Raw genomic sequence first — 15,970 nt, forward strand, 5'->3', positions numbered from 1 at the left:
CATTGCTGGTGAGTGGTAATGTAAATAGAGTTCATTTTGCTGGAAATAAAATGACTGGCACCCATTTAACATCACACAGGAAACAAGGATTATATACGTGAATAATGAAAGGAAGGACAATTTTCTACATATCCCTGGAACCTGAAACTACCCATATCTGACCACATTTCCAGACTGAGCTCTTTCTCTTCATTGCAATGCCATCCTTCTAGTCACTCAGACAGGAGGGTCAATTTTGATGTCTGCTTCTCCTCCTCACTATCCCTCCCCAGCCACCAACCATCCAGCCAGTAGGTTTTCAAATCACATCATACCCACTCCCAATTCTTATATACTAGGTTAGGCTCTCTGTACTGCTTGCCTAAGGTTATCACAGTCTACAACCTTGATTTTCTGCCTCCAGCCTTTCAGTTCTTCAGTCTGACGTCTAGGTCAGCAGTCTTGCTCCCATGAAGGATGATTTCACATGCATAGTACACACCTGTGGGCAATCCCTTGACCACTTTTTTTTCACATAAGAAAGCATATCAGAATGTAAGCAAAAGTGATACTTTAGGAATAATATTGAAGTGACTGTAATTTATAAAAGTCATAAATTTCAATGCATGTATTACTACTAATTATTTTATACATATTTGACAACTCATTACAATAAGACATTTAAATAGAAAATGGCTTATATAGGCTACTCTTTTTTTTTTTTTTAAAGATTTTATTTATTTATTTGACAGAGAGAGAGGCAGGCAGAGAGAGAGAGAGGGAAGCAGGCTCCCTGCTGAGCAGAGAGCCCGATATGGGACTCGATCCCAGGACCCTGAGATCATGACCTGAGCCGAAGGCAGCGGCTTAACCCGCTGAGCCACCCAGGCGCCCCTATATAGGCTACTCTTAAAGAAAACAGTGCTGATCATGTTAGAGCACCAGTATCTCTCCATTCCCATTAAGTAGAATTTAAACTTCCCATTCTGCCCTTCAGGGCCTTCTGGGCTTTTGCCTTTTAAGACTTACCTCCCTTTATTTCCTTTCAAGTATACTTTGAAGGTTAATGCTTCCAAAGAACAATTCCTGGTACTGTTGGCAAAAAGTAATCTTTCATCTTTCGCATTTGCTCTGTAACTTACTTTTAGCCCCAAACACTTAACCTGTCCTATACAGTTTTGTAGTCTCTTGAATGTATACCTTTAAAATAAAATTAAGTGTCTTTACAATTTGGTATCTCCTCAACATCTTGCAGTGTTTTGCAAATTGTGGATACAGTATGCAGAATGAATGTCGAATTTTATGGTTTCACTCTAGGTTAATTATGGTCAGTAATAATCAGTAGAGGCTGGTTGGCAGCAACAAAGTATTGCACTCTAAAAACTGATTGTAAACTCTCTCTGGCAGAGTAATACAAGGAAGTGTTCTAAACACTTACTTTAGCACTCAGGAAATCCTTGTTCATTCATTTATGTTTATTGCAAAATTATTTCGAGAAGAATTTTTGAGGATAATGAAGATGCTAACATAAAAAATTCTCTCAGAGGAACCTGGGTGGCTCAGTCGGTTGAGTGTCTGCCTTCAGCTCAGGTTATGATCCCAGGGTCCTGGGATCAAGCCCCAAGTCAGGCTCCTTGCTCAGCAGGGAGTCTGCTTCTCCCTCTCCCTCTGGCTGCCACTCACCCTGCTTATGTGCGTGTGCGCACAATCATGCGCGCGCACTCTCTCTCTGTGTCAAATAAATAAATGAAATCTTCAAAAAAAAAAAAAAAAGGTATCTCTCAACTGATTGTACTTAAATAATGAGCCAAGTATAATGCTTTAGCAATTTGAAGAAACTTAGCAATGTCCCCCCACCTCCCCGGGGTCATTTCTCAATCTGTTTTTCTTTGTTGTATTCTTCTAAATGACTCACGTAGTACACAGAACATCTTCAATAGATGCAAACTATTATTAGTAGTACTGATGATCATAGTAAGTATTTACTTGGGGAGGCCCCAAATCAAACACAACAAGGCATGCAGGGAAAAGGACAGATATTGAAGGATTAAGCCAAAACTATGGAATTTTGGAATTTTTCAATTGTAATAATGTTGTAATACCTCACTTAATAAAAGTTGCCTGATAAAATGTTTACTGTAGAGTAGTAAGGATATTCTTTGACTTTCAGGGCTAGACAGGTATTTCTCTAAAATGTACACTGTCAATAACAAAATTTAAAGCTAAACCTCTAACATGCATATCCAGTTAGTGGTATGCTTTTTCAAATGCATAAAATTCAAAACTGCTTAGCCAGTTTTATCACTTGAATTTAGAAAGGAAAAAAGTATAAAATAGAAAATTTCAACGTTTAAAAAAAACCTCCATTGGGGCACCTGGGTGGCTCAGTTGGTTCAGTGTCTACCTTCAGCTCAGGTCATGATGCCAGAGTCCAGGAATGAGCCCCTCATGGGGCTCCTGGCTCAGCAGGGAGTCTGCTTCTCCCTCTGCCCCTCACCCTGCTCTTCTGCTTTCCCTCTCTCAAATAAATAAATAAAATCTTAAAAAAAAAAAAAACCTCCATTAATTAATTGTAACCTAAAACACTTTACTAAGTGTATTAAAAATAGTATAAGATTCCTCTTTCCATGTATTTAGGTTTGAATAGGTTTCCCAGGTGTCATCTTTCAAGATGTACTGTTCAAATTGTTTCTGAATCATTGTAGAAGGTACTGTCTATTCTATTCTTGACCTTGTCTCTTAATTTATCCATAATGCTTTTATGATAATATTCATTAATAGTAGAAAAGTATTCAAATCTTCATGCAAATGATTTAAATATAGCTACAAGTTTATGAAGAATGATTTGTTTCTTTATAGATTTATATCTAATAAATGCTAAAAATTATAATTTAGAAATACCATTTAATGACTTCATTACCAAATCAACTTTATTTTTGTATGCTGTTACTGGAGATTACTTACACATTACAAGTTAAGATATAGGGACTTGATGAGCTCAGTGACTCAGAGACCATGTGTGGCAAATTGTCAAAACTTTTGTATCTGCTTTGATGTGACAATTCAACTCTGACATGTGAATTTAAAGTATAAATGTTAATCCAATAGTGAAAAGTGACTTAAAACTGATTTCTTGCTGATCTCTATCAGACCATATTCGAGTAACTGTCATTAAAGTTTTCTACTTTAGTGTTTTGGATAAATGATACAAAATAGAAATAATATACTAACCTTATTGCTACATGTTCCTACAGATGAAAATGATAATATTGAGATAGATACTAACGAGGAGATTCCTGAAGGCTTTGTTGTAGGAGGTGGAGATGAACTTACTAACTTAGAAAGTGACCTTGATACTCCTGGTAATTTCAAATTGTATTTTGCATCCTGCTGCATGGCAAACTTTATCATTATATTTTTATTATTATCTCATCAATAATGATAACAAATTCTTTTTGTAGTCTTATTACATCTTATGCCCTCACAAATCATTTAGCTAAATCTACTTTCCATCAAATTTGTGTTATTTTGTTTTAGATTTAATGTTAAAATTAACAATAAAATTGGAATAATAAATTGTACTTTGCATACTAAAGTTTATTCTTATATTTTCTATTGTATGAGATAATTTATAAGCATTCAAAAATTGGTTTCCCATCTCAGCCTAAATATTTTGATGTGTTCTTGTGAGGTATAGATGTCATACATATGGAATACTTCAAATGTAAATGTCAACCATGGATCAAATTTTCTGATGTGGTTTAGAATTGATAGTCTTAGCAATATTATTTTGCAAATTTTGTGCTTATTTTAAATATTTAAATAATACCAACAAATTAATTTACACTATTCCGTATCTAATTACAATAAGACACTTTGAAAACTGCTTATATAGATTACTATTAATCTCATATCTTATGTCAGTAAATATTTTATCAATAATCACTGAACTGTGTTTAAAATATAAAGATTCTTACTCATGTTTTAATAGGTAAGTATTCCAGATGCATTGCCTTTATAAGTCAGCATCTGGTAGCAATCCAAAGCTTTGTATACGTGAGAGGTTCCTTAAGTGCTTTTTGAATTAAATTCTTATAGCAATGAAGAGTGGTGACTTAAAGGTGAGGAAGCGAAGTCCCTAATTTGTCTTTTCCTGTAAAAAGCTGAAGGGAGTAAGAATATGTATTCTTCTTCTCAACCCTGGCATGCCCCTTCAGTGCTAACCTGCTTTGTTTCTCCTTCCTCTGAAATCTTGCTGTCATTTCTCCAAGAAACACTCAACCAGGGTCTTCCTGACTGTAAGGAGCACCCAAGAAAATCCATGCCCTTTCTCAGTAGCTCCCTCATGGTCTAGTGTTAAATTATACTTTTACTAAATAGAAGTCAGCATATTTATAATTGTGCAAATCCAGGGGAATGCTGATATTTAAGGAAAATTTTTGAATGTTTAACCCAAAATTGGGGCTACCTTTTACTTCTTTCTATTTAAAATATAGTAGAACTTGGTAAGTTTGATTTTTTTTTTTGAATGAGTTTTTTGTGGTTGCTTATTCACCCCCTCACCACAACCACCACCAAAGTCTCTATCAGAAACCAATAACACCCCTTTCCTGCTGAGGGCATCCGTAGGTACAGATTTAAGGCCTTAAAATTCAGTTTATGGAAGTATAAAATCATTGTCAATAAGTGACACATATTTTCTGATTTTGCAGTAGATTACAAAGACAGAAAAAATTAGCCACTTCGTAGGTAAGGTGAAGGGAGTTTTCTGGTTCTAGTTGTAACAACTGACAGAGTTCTTTAAAGGTTGGTTAATATTAGGGCTAAGGACATCTGGCTGGCTCAGTGAGTAAAGCATGGGACTCTTAATATCTGGGTGTCATGAGTTTGAGCCCCACATTGGGTGTAAAGATGACTTGAAAATAAATAAATTTTACAAATTTTTTTGAAAATGGAAGAGACACTCCCAATATTTCCAATCACATTAAAAAAAATTATATATATATATATATATATATATATATATATATAGGCTAACAAGCTTGACTCTTATACTTTTTTAAAAACTCTCCTACTTCATGTATGCCAAACAAGAAAACACATCTCAGTCTTACCTATTTTTGGAGTTAACTAATATATTGTTTATAAGTCTCAAGCATGCCAGTAAGTCTTGGCATATGCAAGGACAGACTTTGTAATCCAGAGTATATAGTTTATTTCATGGCAATAAGAAATAGGATTGCAAATTGGAATCTGAAGGCACGTAGCATGTATTATGATTTTTAGCCTTTCTCTATTTTCCCCAAAATTCTTTTTGTAATATGTATGTAAAAGTCATAATGTTTTAATAATAAATTGTTTAATCTTTATCTTGATTTGACCATAGTTCATCAGATATTGTTTAAAAGAGAGGCCTGGCAATATAAACTGACCAATTTGCATGAAAGTAATGATAATAGCATTTATTAAGAGTCTTATAATTAGAAAACTTATTAATCTTTATGAAAAATATCACTCACCAAATGGTTGGCATGTCTTTTACAACCGTTTTATTAAAGAGTTGCTTTGAGTGAATTTGTTTAAATGAAATTATTTGTTTCCATTTGTTTCTGAATTATTTTATTATTAAAGATTAAAGTAGTTGCTAAAAATAATTTGAAATTATTTGTTTTAAAAGTTACAGCTATATTTTATTTATTTTAAATTTCTATCCTTATTTAATACATTCTAAAATGTGATTGCTCTATTTCTGCCTTCTAAGACTAAGGTATTTTTTAAACATATGCCCTGTTTCAATACTGGGTACCTATGTACACACTTAAACATTGGATTCTAGCAATGTATACATGACTGAGATCATGTTAAGAACTTATTTTAATATGGTATTATGTATATAAATTTAATATGCTAGAAGAATTGAAACTGAAATAATATAACTTAAGAGTAAAATGTATTGCCTCTTTTAAATATCTACTTTGTAGTAGCTTATTTTATTATGTATAATCTATGCAGTTACTTAGATACATGTATACACCTAATACAGGCTTGGGTCTTCAGGTAAGCATAGCCACTATTAACTATATAGTATAACTGAATGGTCTTGGTTATATTGACTATATTCTTTAAGGGGACTGATTTGGGGGGAAATATATATGTGTGTATATGTATGCATATATATATATACAAAGAATATGCTAAGAGACTAGATCTTAATTGTTCCTACCACAAACAAGAAATGATAATTATATATGATGTGATAGAGATGATAACTAATGCTATGGTGGTAATTATATTGCATTATATAAATGTATCAAATCAGCACATTGTACACATTAACCTTACACAAGGTTTAAAACAGTTGTATCTCAATAAAAGAAAATATAGGGGCACCTGGGTGGCACAGTTGGTTAAGCATCTGATTCTTGATTTCGGCTCAGGTCATAATCTCAGAGTCGTGAGATTGAGCCCCACATCAGGCACTGTGCTCAGTGAGGAGTCTGCTTGAGATTCTCTCTCGCCTTCTCTCTGTCCTTCCCCCCGCCAGCATACACGCACATGTGCTTTCTCTCTCTCTCTAAAAAATAAATAAATTTTTTAAAAAGTGTTCTTCAAAAAAAAAAAGTATGTTAACATACTAAAGACGGCTCAGTTATACTATAGTTATATAGTACATATTACAGTTTATATATATTTGAAAGTTCTGCATTTGTCAGGTCTGATATGTTATCTCACAAGCCTAATTAATGTATTTAAAATGTAGTAATATTTTTATGATGTCCCCTAAATTGATAGCCTGCACATCTTAATGCATCTTGTCTGTTTAACAGAACAAAACACTAAGTTTATGGACTTGAAGCTAAAGAAGCTCCTAGAAGCTCAGCCACAGGTGTCAAATTCACTCTCCAGTGCTGCACAGAAAGCCCTAACTGAGAGCTCAGAGCAAGATATTAAGGTAAACCTCAGCTGAAATATTTGACTCTGTATCTGTGTATTCTAGTTTGCACTGGCACTTTATAATCCTAAAATCAATCTTACAAATTCTTCATGTTAAGATTAAGATATAAATTTTTTTATTGACTAGCTACCCAATTTAGTATCAATATAGTAATCAGTATTCATATACTGTTTTCCAGAGAAACTACTACTTTAAATTGATGTGTTGGTGAAAGTAGAAACTATTCTTGACTTCTGTATACATTAATATTTTACTAGGAAGAACATTGCTAAGAGAACTCCAGCATTTTTTTCTGTCATCCTCAGCATTTGACCTGTTTAGGTGAACTAGAATTAATGTTAATACATGAAGATGGTATGTGGTTGTATATAGAGATACTTGCCAGTATTTTTTGCCAATATAAATCTTAACTTGTGCAAGAGTTTAGCCAAAATGCCACATGAGATTATTTTGATTTACGCTATTTATATTATCCCCCACGAAGCCATCCATCTCCCTTTTCCTCACATGGCATCATTAATATTTCTGTAGCTTTAGGGCACTTCTAGTGCTGTATAACTTTCACCCACCTGCGGACGATGGGGCCTGCCCTGCTGACTGAAAGGATTTCCTTCCTCTGACACAGAGATGCTTTGAAGTCCCAAAACAATGACTTTCCTTGGTTTTCCCTTATACTGTTGGTTTCTATAAATTGGTGATGAAAGTGTGTGGCATCACCAGAGGACTTTTGGTCTCTGTCTTTGAACAAAAGGAAGCCTGGATCAGGTCTGATTTTTTTGCGTTCAATTTAGCTTTCTGCAGTGGATTTAATGCAGAATGACGCTGGCCTAAGAATAATACAATGGATTGAAAGGGCTAACTGAATTAGTGGGTTTAGAGGAATACATTTGTAAAGTGGCAGAAGTCCCTAGTCATAAAAACGTTTCTTAAGATGGGATTTGCTGGCTAATCGCACTGATATTTTAGCACGTTGCCAAGCCTCAAAAAATTTAGCTGTGTTTGTTTATTTTGATAAAGACTGGAGTTTTAAACTATTGGGCAATTATTATAATGATAACAGTAAGAATACACACTTTTCTTAAACAAATAAATAAAAGCCGAAATTGTTCCTGTCCTAGCTACAGAGCTAGCATACTATAAGCATGATCCCAATAATAAAGATATTCTATAACTTCAAAAATGAAACAGGTAATTTTATTCTTAAGGTTTAATTGTCTAAATAGATCAAATTGGTTTGGCTTTCTAAAAAAAGCTCTTATGTAGTGATTTTTAAAGTTACTTCAACAAAAGGTGTGCTTTAAACAGCTTGTCCTTGTGTGAATCTTTTTAGTTAAGAATTTTTAAATGGTGCTTATAAAGAACATATAGAGTCCATCTGTTCTCTTGAAGCTTTCAGCATTGATTTGGGGTTTTATTTTTTTAATAAAATGCAGTTTACACGTTTATAAATGAGGCATTCTGTGTTTGTGGAAAAGGATAAACTGTTACCTTCCCTTGAGGATTCTGTATCCCAGGCCTCCTTGAGGCTAGAGAATAGGCCATTGGAGGACTCCCTCATTACTGATTGTCTCAATGCAGAGGAAGGGCAAAGTCTTGGTAGCTTTTGATAACCAGTTTCAGCATTCAGCAGGCTTAGCTATTAGTCATGCATCTTAGCCTTTCCCTATTTACTTTCAAAACACTTAATAAAAATAATAAAAGATTAGGTATAAAATGAAATATTTGTTTGGTACACAGCACCTCGGTATCTGCAGCTTCCACACATCGCAGTAGTTCAGTCTTCTGGGATATTTCTTGTTGATAGAACCATTTGAATTTGTTACCAGTATTAACATAGGAAGCTCTGGAAAAGATAATTGTAGTTTCCTTAGCTGTAAAGGGCTTACTTACAAATCTGGCTTTGGAAAGTTATAGCTGATGAAATGCAGTTCAGTGGGGTAGTATTATAATCCTACCTTTTAGCCTTCATCCAGCATTAGTGGTTTATCTCAATGGGCATAAAATTAGAAACTAGTTCTTCTTGTCATACAAGTCTGTGGGACCGTACAAACTGAGGGGGCAGAATAGTGGGGGTACAGGCAGAAACAACATGGCTTTTAAATGATAGATATCACTGGGAGAAGAAGACACAGGGGTTTACAGTGTCTAATGAATCAAAGTTATCAAGAGTGATCCTCTGTCTGAACTATGTCTCCCAAAGTTTGGGTTCCAGGGAACAGAACTTGTAGTTGAACTATTTAGAGAGGTCTTTAAGATCCTTTTTCTTTCAAAAAGTTTCTGATTTGTCATTATCTCAAATCAGTAGAAGTTGTTTTACTAATATGTAATTTCATGTTTATATGATCTAGACTGTCTTACTGTGTTTTACTTTTAGAATGGCACAGAAGATCTCCGGACTGAGCGATTACAAAAAGCAACAGAACGATTTAGAAATCCTGTTGTGTTCAGCAAGGATTCTACAGTCAGAAAAACTCAACTTCAGTCTTTCAGTCAATATGTTGAGAATAGACCAGGTAGGAATGCTTTTAAAAATATTTTCCCATCTTATGATTTAATAGAATCTAGCTTTGTGTGTGTGTGTGTGTGTGTGTATATATATATATATATACTTTTATATATTTATATATATACTTACATATATAAATATAAGCTGATAATGTAAATCCACATTTCAGTACACAAATATCAAGCTTTATAATAATTTTACATGTCTTTCCCCCCCCTTTTTTTTAAGAGATGAAAAGGCAGAGATCAATACAGGAAGATACAAAGAAAGGAAATGAGGAGAAGGCAGCGATAACTGAAACTCAGAGGAAGCCATCAGAAGATGAAGTGCTTAATGTATATTAATTTTTTGTGTGGTTTCATGATTGCTGATAATACCAAACTGTATGTGGAAATAGTGCCTTTATTTGTTAAAATGAGATGTTAGGTTTTTTAAGATGTCAATCTCCAGTGCATTCAAAGCAGAGTGAGAGGGGTGCACTGTTGAATTAGTCTGCAGTGTGGTGATAATTGTCAGATAAAAAAAATGAATTTTTCAGAGTTCCACAGCCCCAGCTTCCTTGAGACATTTCCATCAGGGCACTTCCCATAAAGAGATTCCAGTATTGATCTACCAGGAGGATTTTAATTATTACAATAGCAGATACCGCAGAGCTGCAGTTAGAGGGAAAAGTCACATGAGACCTGCTAGAATTTCTCAGCCAACCCATTTTGTTGGCTTGGGTTAATGGGTGTTCAACCTTTCCATTATCCAGATCAGCCGTGAATTACTAGCTGAATGATGTTTGCATTAATATAATATATATGGTAATTTCTTCACTTAATTAACGGGGAGGTTCAGCTCAGTAGGGGTATGGGCTGATCATGTGTAAAATTGATTTGTGAGGGAAATATTTGATAGACCGCAGGGAGAAAGCTGCTTTTGATGGACAGCTGCGGGACAGAAGCAGGAAGAACAAGTTTTAACTTGAATTTTTGTCAGGAAGCATAGCTCTCTGTGGCGGTGCTACTTTTTTATTATCTATAGTTTGTGTAAATACTTTCATTGTTTTTACTGTTAAAATAGTCTTTGTTGGATTTTTAAATCCTCGTAACTGCACTCAGAATTACAAACAACAAACTAGGGTTCTAAAAACTTCTCATTTTTAAGTTGTACTAAGGTTTTAGTATATAGAACAGCTCATTGGTCTATCATGATGGAATATTTTATATAATTTCTAAGTTTCAGAATACTTCAGTGTACTTTATACTCACACTAAAGAAATAGTTTTTCTGTATATACTAAAATAGTAAAATATAATAGTAAAAAAAAAATCTTTTTTACTATTTTTAGGTGAGCCAGTCAGTTAAAAACAATGAAGTTTATGTTTTGCTTATCAACTTTGCTTTCTTTTATCTTTCTTACTCCTGTTGTCTTGGCAGACTGCTATGTTTGTTTTGTCCCCTTTGACGGGAATGAAAAAAGTCCTTTTTGAAAATGCTCTGCTAGGTACAAAAAGCATTCAGCAGGTTATTCCAGATTTTTAAATTACCATTAACATATTCTGTTACAATTTTTTTGTTATACTTCATATCAAGATGGGAGAATATCCATTTTTATGAATCTTTAAAAAATACAGTAACTTATTTGATATGCTATCCTGAGCAACTCTCAGTTTTATAATTTTGTAAAATACATTTTAGCTTTAAGTTTGTCAAGTACCATAAATCAATTTAATAATAAGCTGGTATAAACTGAGTTCATTTATGAATTTACTAGTTCCAAAGGTATATAAGTTACACATGTGGTTAGATGTGTTTATTGATCATGAGACTTCCAAAATATGCTCATAATTCTTGATTTTGTTTCTTGTTTAAGGAGTACCGAAAGATAATTCCTCATGGCTTCTTAGAGACTAATGTGCTTCTAGGTAGGAAAAGGATTTGATAGAAGAGATTGTTCACATTTGTTTCTCTGAGTACATAATGTTGTAAGTGCTGATGTTAGTAATGGTGATGGTGAGAGTAATCACTCAAGCATTTCTTCAGTATTCCTCAGCTACTTAGGAAACTTAGCTCTAGAACAGGTATTCCAAAGGGAGCTATAATTAACCCACTTGTAACTATTTCGTAAATAATAATCGTGCCCCCTAATGATTAAAATGTTTAATATGAAAGTAAAAATTAAGACTGTACTGGTACATTGTAATAGAACTGCTACTTCAGATAAAACTTCCAAGGATAATTTTTTAAGCACAGATGATTGTAAAAAGTAAAATTTCAAGTTGAAATCTAAGTTTGGTTAGATGGAAGATTAACCAAATCAGTGTACTAGTTGCATTAGATCCTATGTAGCAAGGTTTGAAACCACCTGTCAAGTTAGAATTCGCAGCTACAATAATTAGTGATACGTCAACAGAATGACATTTTCAAGTACAGGAGCCAGCTGGAGGAAAAACTGGAGATACTAGAAACTTCTCTTTTATCGCTTTTAAAAAGTATTTTAAATAGTATATTTACTATAAAATCAAGAAATGTGTCTCTTTAATTTTGTGCTTTTGTAAGAACAAATCTGGGTTGTTTTTTTGTGTGTGTGTGTTTTTTTCCAGTAGATACTTTAAGAATCATTTCCTTAGTAAAGCTCCGTTTTTTTATATTGCACATTTGAATGGAAGTGTCACTGATATTTGTTTTGACAGTCACCAAGGGGAAAATTATCTTCTATTCTTGTCCATGCTTAAATAACTCTGACTTTACTCCGGGAGAATTTTTTTCCTCAGTGCTAACTTTTTAAATATGGCAAATCTGGTTGTTGAATTATAATATGAAACAGCTGAGATTTTCTCTATTTACAAAAGTTTTGCTATACATAATGTATATGAAAATTTTTTGAATCACGGGGAGTTGCTTTTTCATACTAAGGGTGATACTAACAGTGTATTTGGTTCTCTAGGTAAGTGCTTTACTAAGTGTTTGTAGAAAGGAAAAATGCAACTTACAAGTGATTTTTTTTTTCCTTCCTGTTTGTTCTCGTTAACAGAAAGGGTTCAAAGACACCAGTCAGTATGTTGTAGGAGAATTGGCAGCACTAGAGAATGAGCAAAAGCAAATTGACACCCGTGCCGCGCTGGTGGAGAAGCGCCTTCGCTATCTCATGGACACAGGTACGGTGCCCAATTACACTGTAAACAGTTTTGGCAAATTGAGCGTTCACAAACTCTTATAGAGTTTTGGAAGTGTGAATCTTTGAAGCCTGAATGTTCAGCAGAACTGCCTTGAAAATAAAAAGGCTGTGATTTGCAGCCACCTCTCTGGGCCCTGGTGATAAGAGTGCCTTCATGGGAAGTGATAACTCGCCCTGATACCGTGTGAGCCAGCACCATTGAACAGTGTGCTCATCCATGCAGAGTTGGAATACACATCTGTGCCTCATTGATATGCCACTGCTTAAAAAAAAAGTAAGATCTTCACTGTTCTACTGATTCATTGGGAAAAAAAAAGATTTGGCCAGCTAAAGCCATGTACTGCATGAAACAGAGCACTATGCATAGGGGACGGCTCCATGGACTAGATCACTGAAATTTGAGAATACTATCTGGTTACTGATGCTCCACAGTTTTTTTTTTTTTTTTTTTCCTCCAAGAGAACAGGTTTTTAAAAGTCTGTAATAGTTTGTGTCACAGTTGCATTTGAAAGGATTAAGGTATATGGGAAGGTTTATAAAAATGGGTTGGAACAGCAAGTTAGCTCCTAACCAGAGGGTAGATTGGCATTTAATGCTGATTGCCAATAGTGATTGTACAGATCTGAGTGCACAGTGAGCTACTGGAAAAAAGCAGTGTATGTGTATGTGTATATTTTAAAGTGATATATATATTTATGTATTTATTAAAAATGCTGCTCCTACAAAAGGGGTAAAAATGAGAAATATACCCAAATTATTCATACCAAATTAAAAGTAAATTATATTAAGAAAAAAATCTCAAAATGTAGGCGTGGAAAATTCATTCCTTTAATTAATTGCTCTAATTTTATTGGCTGTATTAAAGTTAGATTAGTAAAATAGTAAAGTAGGTTAGTAAATTAGTAATAGTAGATTAGAATTCTTTCCTAACTTTTTCTTCTATATTACCAAAAATATATTTACAATAAAAGAACTCCTCCAAAAATAAGCATTTATATGGGACATTTGAAAATGCCTACATTAGTGAAATCAGAACATATTAGAACAGGAAGAGACCTTTGGCTTTATCTGGCCCAGTGGGTTTCAAACTGTTCTGTGGAGCCCTAAAGCTTCTTCAGAGGCATCTTGGGGCTGCCAGGACAATAAGAGAGCAGAAAGCAGACAGGCATCTGGATTTCCTACCTTACTTCAAACAGAGCAGCTCTGAGTTTATTTATTTGAAATAGCAGGCTTCTTGGAAGAGTTCATTTAAAGAAAAGGTTCTGCTTAAAATCTAAAACCAAAGAAAACAACCCAATTTATTTTTTGAGAACTATTGCTTAGTCTTCTTATTGTGCAGAAGAGACAGAGTTACAGGGAAAGCTCAAGGTCACACAGATCACTGGACTAGAATTCAAGTCACCAGAACTCTCTCATACAGGATCTTTCCCACTATACTAGATTACCTAGAACATGTTTATTGTTGTCCTTACAATTTACATGTACCCTCAGTGTTACACATTTGTGTAGATTCAGTAAGTATCCTGTAAACCAGTATATTGTTTCATATTTGTATTTTCCCTTTGTTTTCTAGGGGTTTTTGAAAATGTTCATTGTGTTAGCTATATAAAGAAATGTAAATACCAAGTAGTGTAACTTCTATATACAATTTTAAATTACTACCTTTAAATATTTTGAGGAGGCTAATTTCTTTTAAACACATTTTTTCAATACCCTTTCCTCATTGTGTTGGATAAATGAGATGTTACTATACAAGGAGCCTTGTGCCACTAGGAAAAAAGCTGGAAGTTTGGTTTCCTCCCTTTTTTCATACTTGGAGCATGAATTATTGAAGATTTTAACCAAAACAGACTCAAGTTCTCCTTTTCATCCCATGTAATACTGGTGAAGATTTGAAGTGGCCCCATTCCACCTACAGATGATTTATATTCAAAAAGACAGTCATGGACTACAGATTGATTCTAGACTGCCTTTGGGGCTTGATTTTCTTTACTGCGTAAGACAGAATCTGATCTGCACTGGGTCAGCTACTGCCGATTCAGACTAAAATTGACTTAGTTCTTCAACTTGGTAAGCTCCAGCAATTATCCTGGACTGTATTGAACTTCCTCCAGACCAAATAATTATTTCTCAAGATTTGCCTAAAGCCTCGTTTGCATCTGAAGTAAGAGGGTGTTAGAAAAAGAAAGCATATATTCATCCTTTTCCTTTTTGGGGTTCCAATGCTTCCAACTTTTCATTTATAGTAGTTAGTACTTTCTTTCCTGATGTATTAGAGTTTTCTATGCAGTTTCTGAATCTCAGCCTCAGAATTAAGCAGAGCAGATTGCATCCATATTCCTTCTGTGGTGAAACTGAGGCTCAGATAAGGAAATGACTCATTTAAAAAAGCATAAGTAGTAATGGCTGAGTTAGGGGTTGAACTTAAGTTTTGGGGTTTTCTAGCTCTTGAGTCAGTCCTTTTTTTCCCAGCATATGTTCTTTACAGAGCAAAACATACTTTATCTGCTTTCAGTTTTTATATACTTCTAGATAGTGACTGTATACAAATTTCTTTATTGATTTGAAACTCACATATCACAAAGTTAACCATTTTAAAGTGTACAATTCAGTAGCATTTAGTACATTCACAAGGTTACACAATCACCACCATTTCCAGAGGTTTTCATCACGCTAAACAGAAAGTCTATACTCATTAAGCAATAATTTCCCATTTTCTCCTCTTATAATCCCCTGGAAATCTCCAATCTCCTTTCTGTCTCTAGGAATTTGCTTTATTCTAGATATCTCATGTACATGAAATCAAACTACTTGTCCTTTTGTGTCTAGCTTCTCTCACTTTATATAAAGTTCTCAAGGCTCATCCATATTTTAGCAAGTGCCACTACTTCATTCCTTTTTATGGTTGAATAATATTCCATTGTATGTATATAACCACATTTTGTTTATTCATTCATCCATTGGTGGACATTTGGGTTGTTTCCACCTTCTGGCTACTATGAATGTTGTGTACAAGCATTTCTTTGAATCCTTATTTTTAGTTCTTTGAGGTATATACCTAGGATTGGACTTGCTGGGTCATATGTTAACTCTCTTAACTTTTTGATGAAATGTACTCAATTTTAAATGGGTTGCAAAGCTTATTTAGAAGTTCATTTTGCAGAATTGAGAATACATTTTCCAGAAGAAGCACTGTTTTTTGTTTGTTGATTGGTTGTTTTTCAGTAGGCTCCGTGCCCAATGTGGGGCCTGAACTCATGACCCTGAGATTGAGAGTCATATAGTTTACTGATAGAGCCAGCCAGGCACCTCCAAAAGAAGCACTGTTATTAGCATCCACAGGCCAGACAAACCCACAAAAACTTATT

At 34.3% G+C, this 15,970-nt stretch overlaps 1 protein-coding gene across 13 annotated transcripts in view; it reads left to right on the top strand.

Annotated features, from left to right (window-relative positions):
- The window catches only part of EHBP1 (EH domain binding protein 1), a 367,874-nt gene that overhangs the window by 312,885 nt on the left and 39,019 nt on the right, over positions 1-15,970 (top strand). For 10 of the 13 annotated variants that reach the window (XM_032353634.1, XM_032353639.1, XM_032353635.1 and 7 more), the window contains 5 exons: positions 3,234-3,341; positions 6,807-6,931; positions 9,309-9,447; positions 9,669-9,775; positions 12,459-12,582. In XM_032353634.1, the coding sequence (XP_032209525.1) occupies positions 3,234-3,341; positions 6,807-6,931; positions 9,309-9,447; positions 9,669-9,775; positions 12,459-12,582 (603 nt within the window). The remainder of the gene's footprint in view (positions 1-3,233; positions 3,342-6,806; positions 6,932-9,308; positions 9,448-9,668; positions 9,776-12,458; positions 12,583-15,970) is intronic. The other 3 variants (XM_032353642.1, XM_032353643.1, XM_032353644.1) reach the window with 1 other exon arrangement.

Source organism: Mustela erminea, chromosome 7, assembly GCF_009829155.1.
Source record: "Mustela erminea isolate mMusErm1 chromosome 7, mMusErm1.Pri, whole genome shotgun sequence".
Lineage (NCBI taxonomy): Eukaryota > Metazoa > Chordata > Mammalia > Carnivora > Mustelidae > Mustela > Mustela erminea.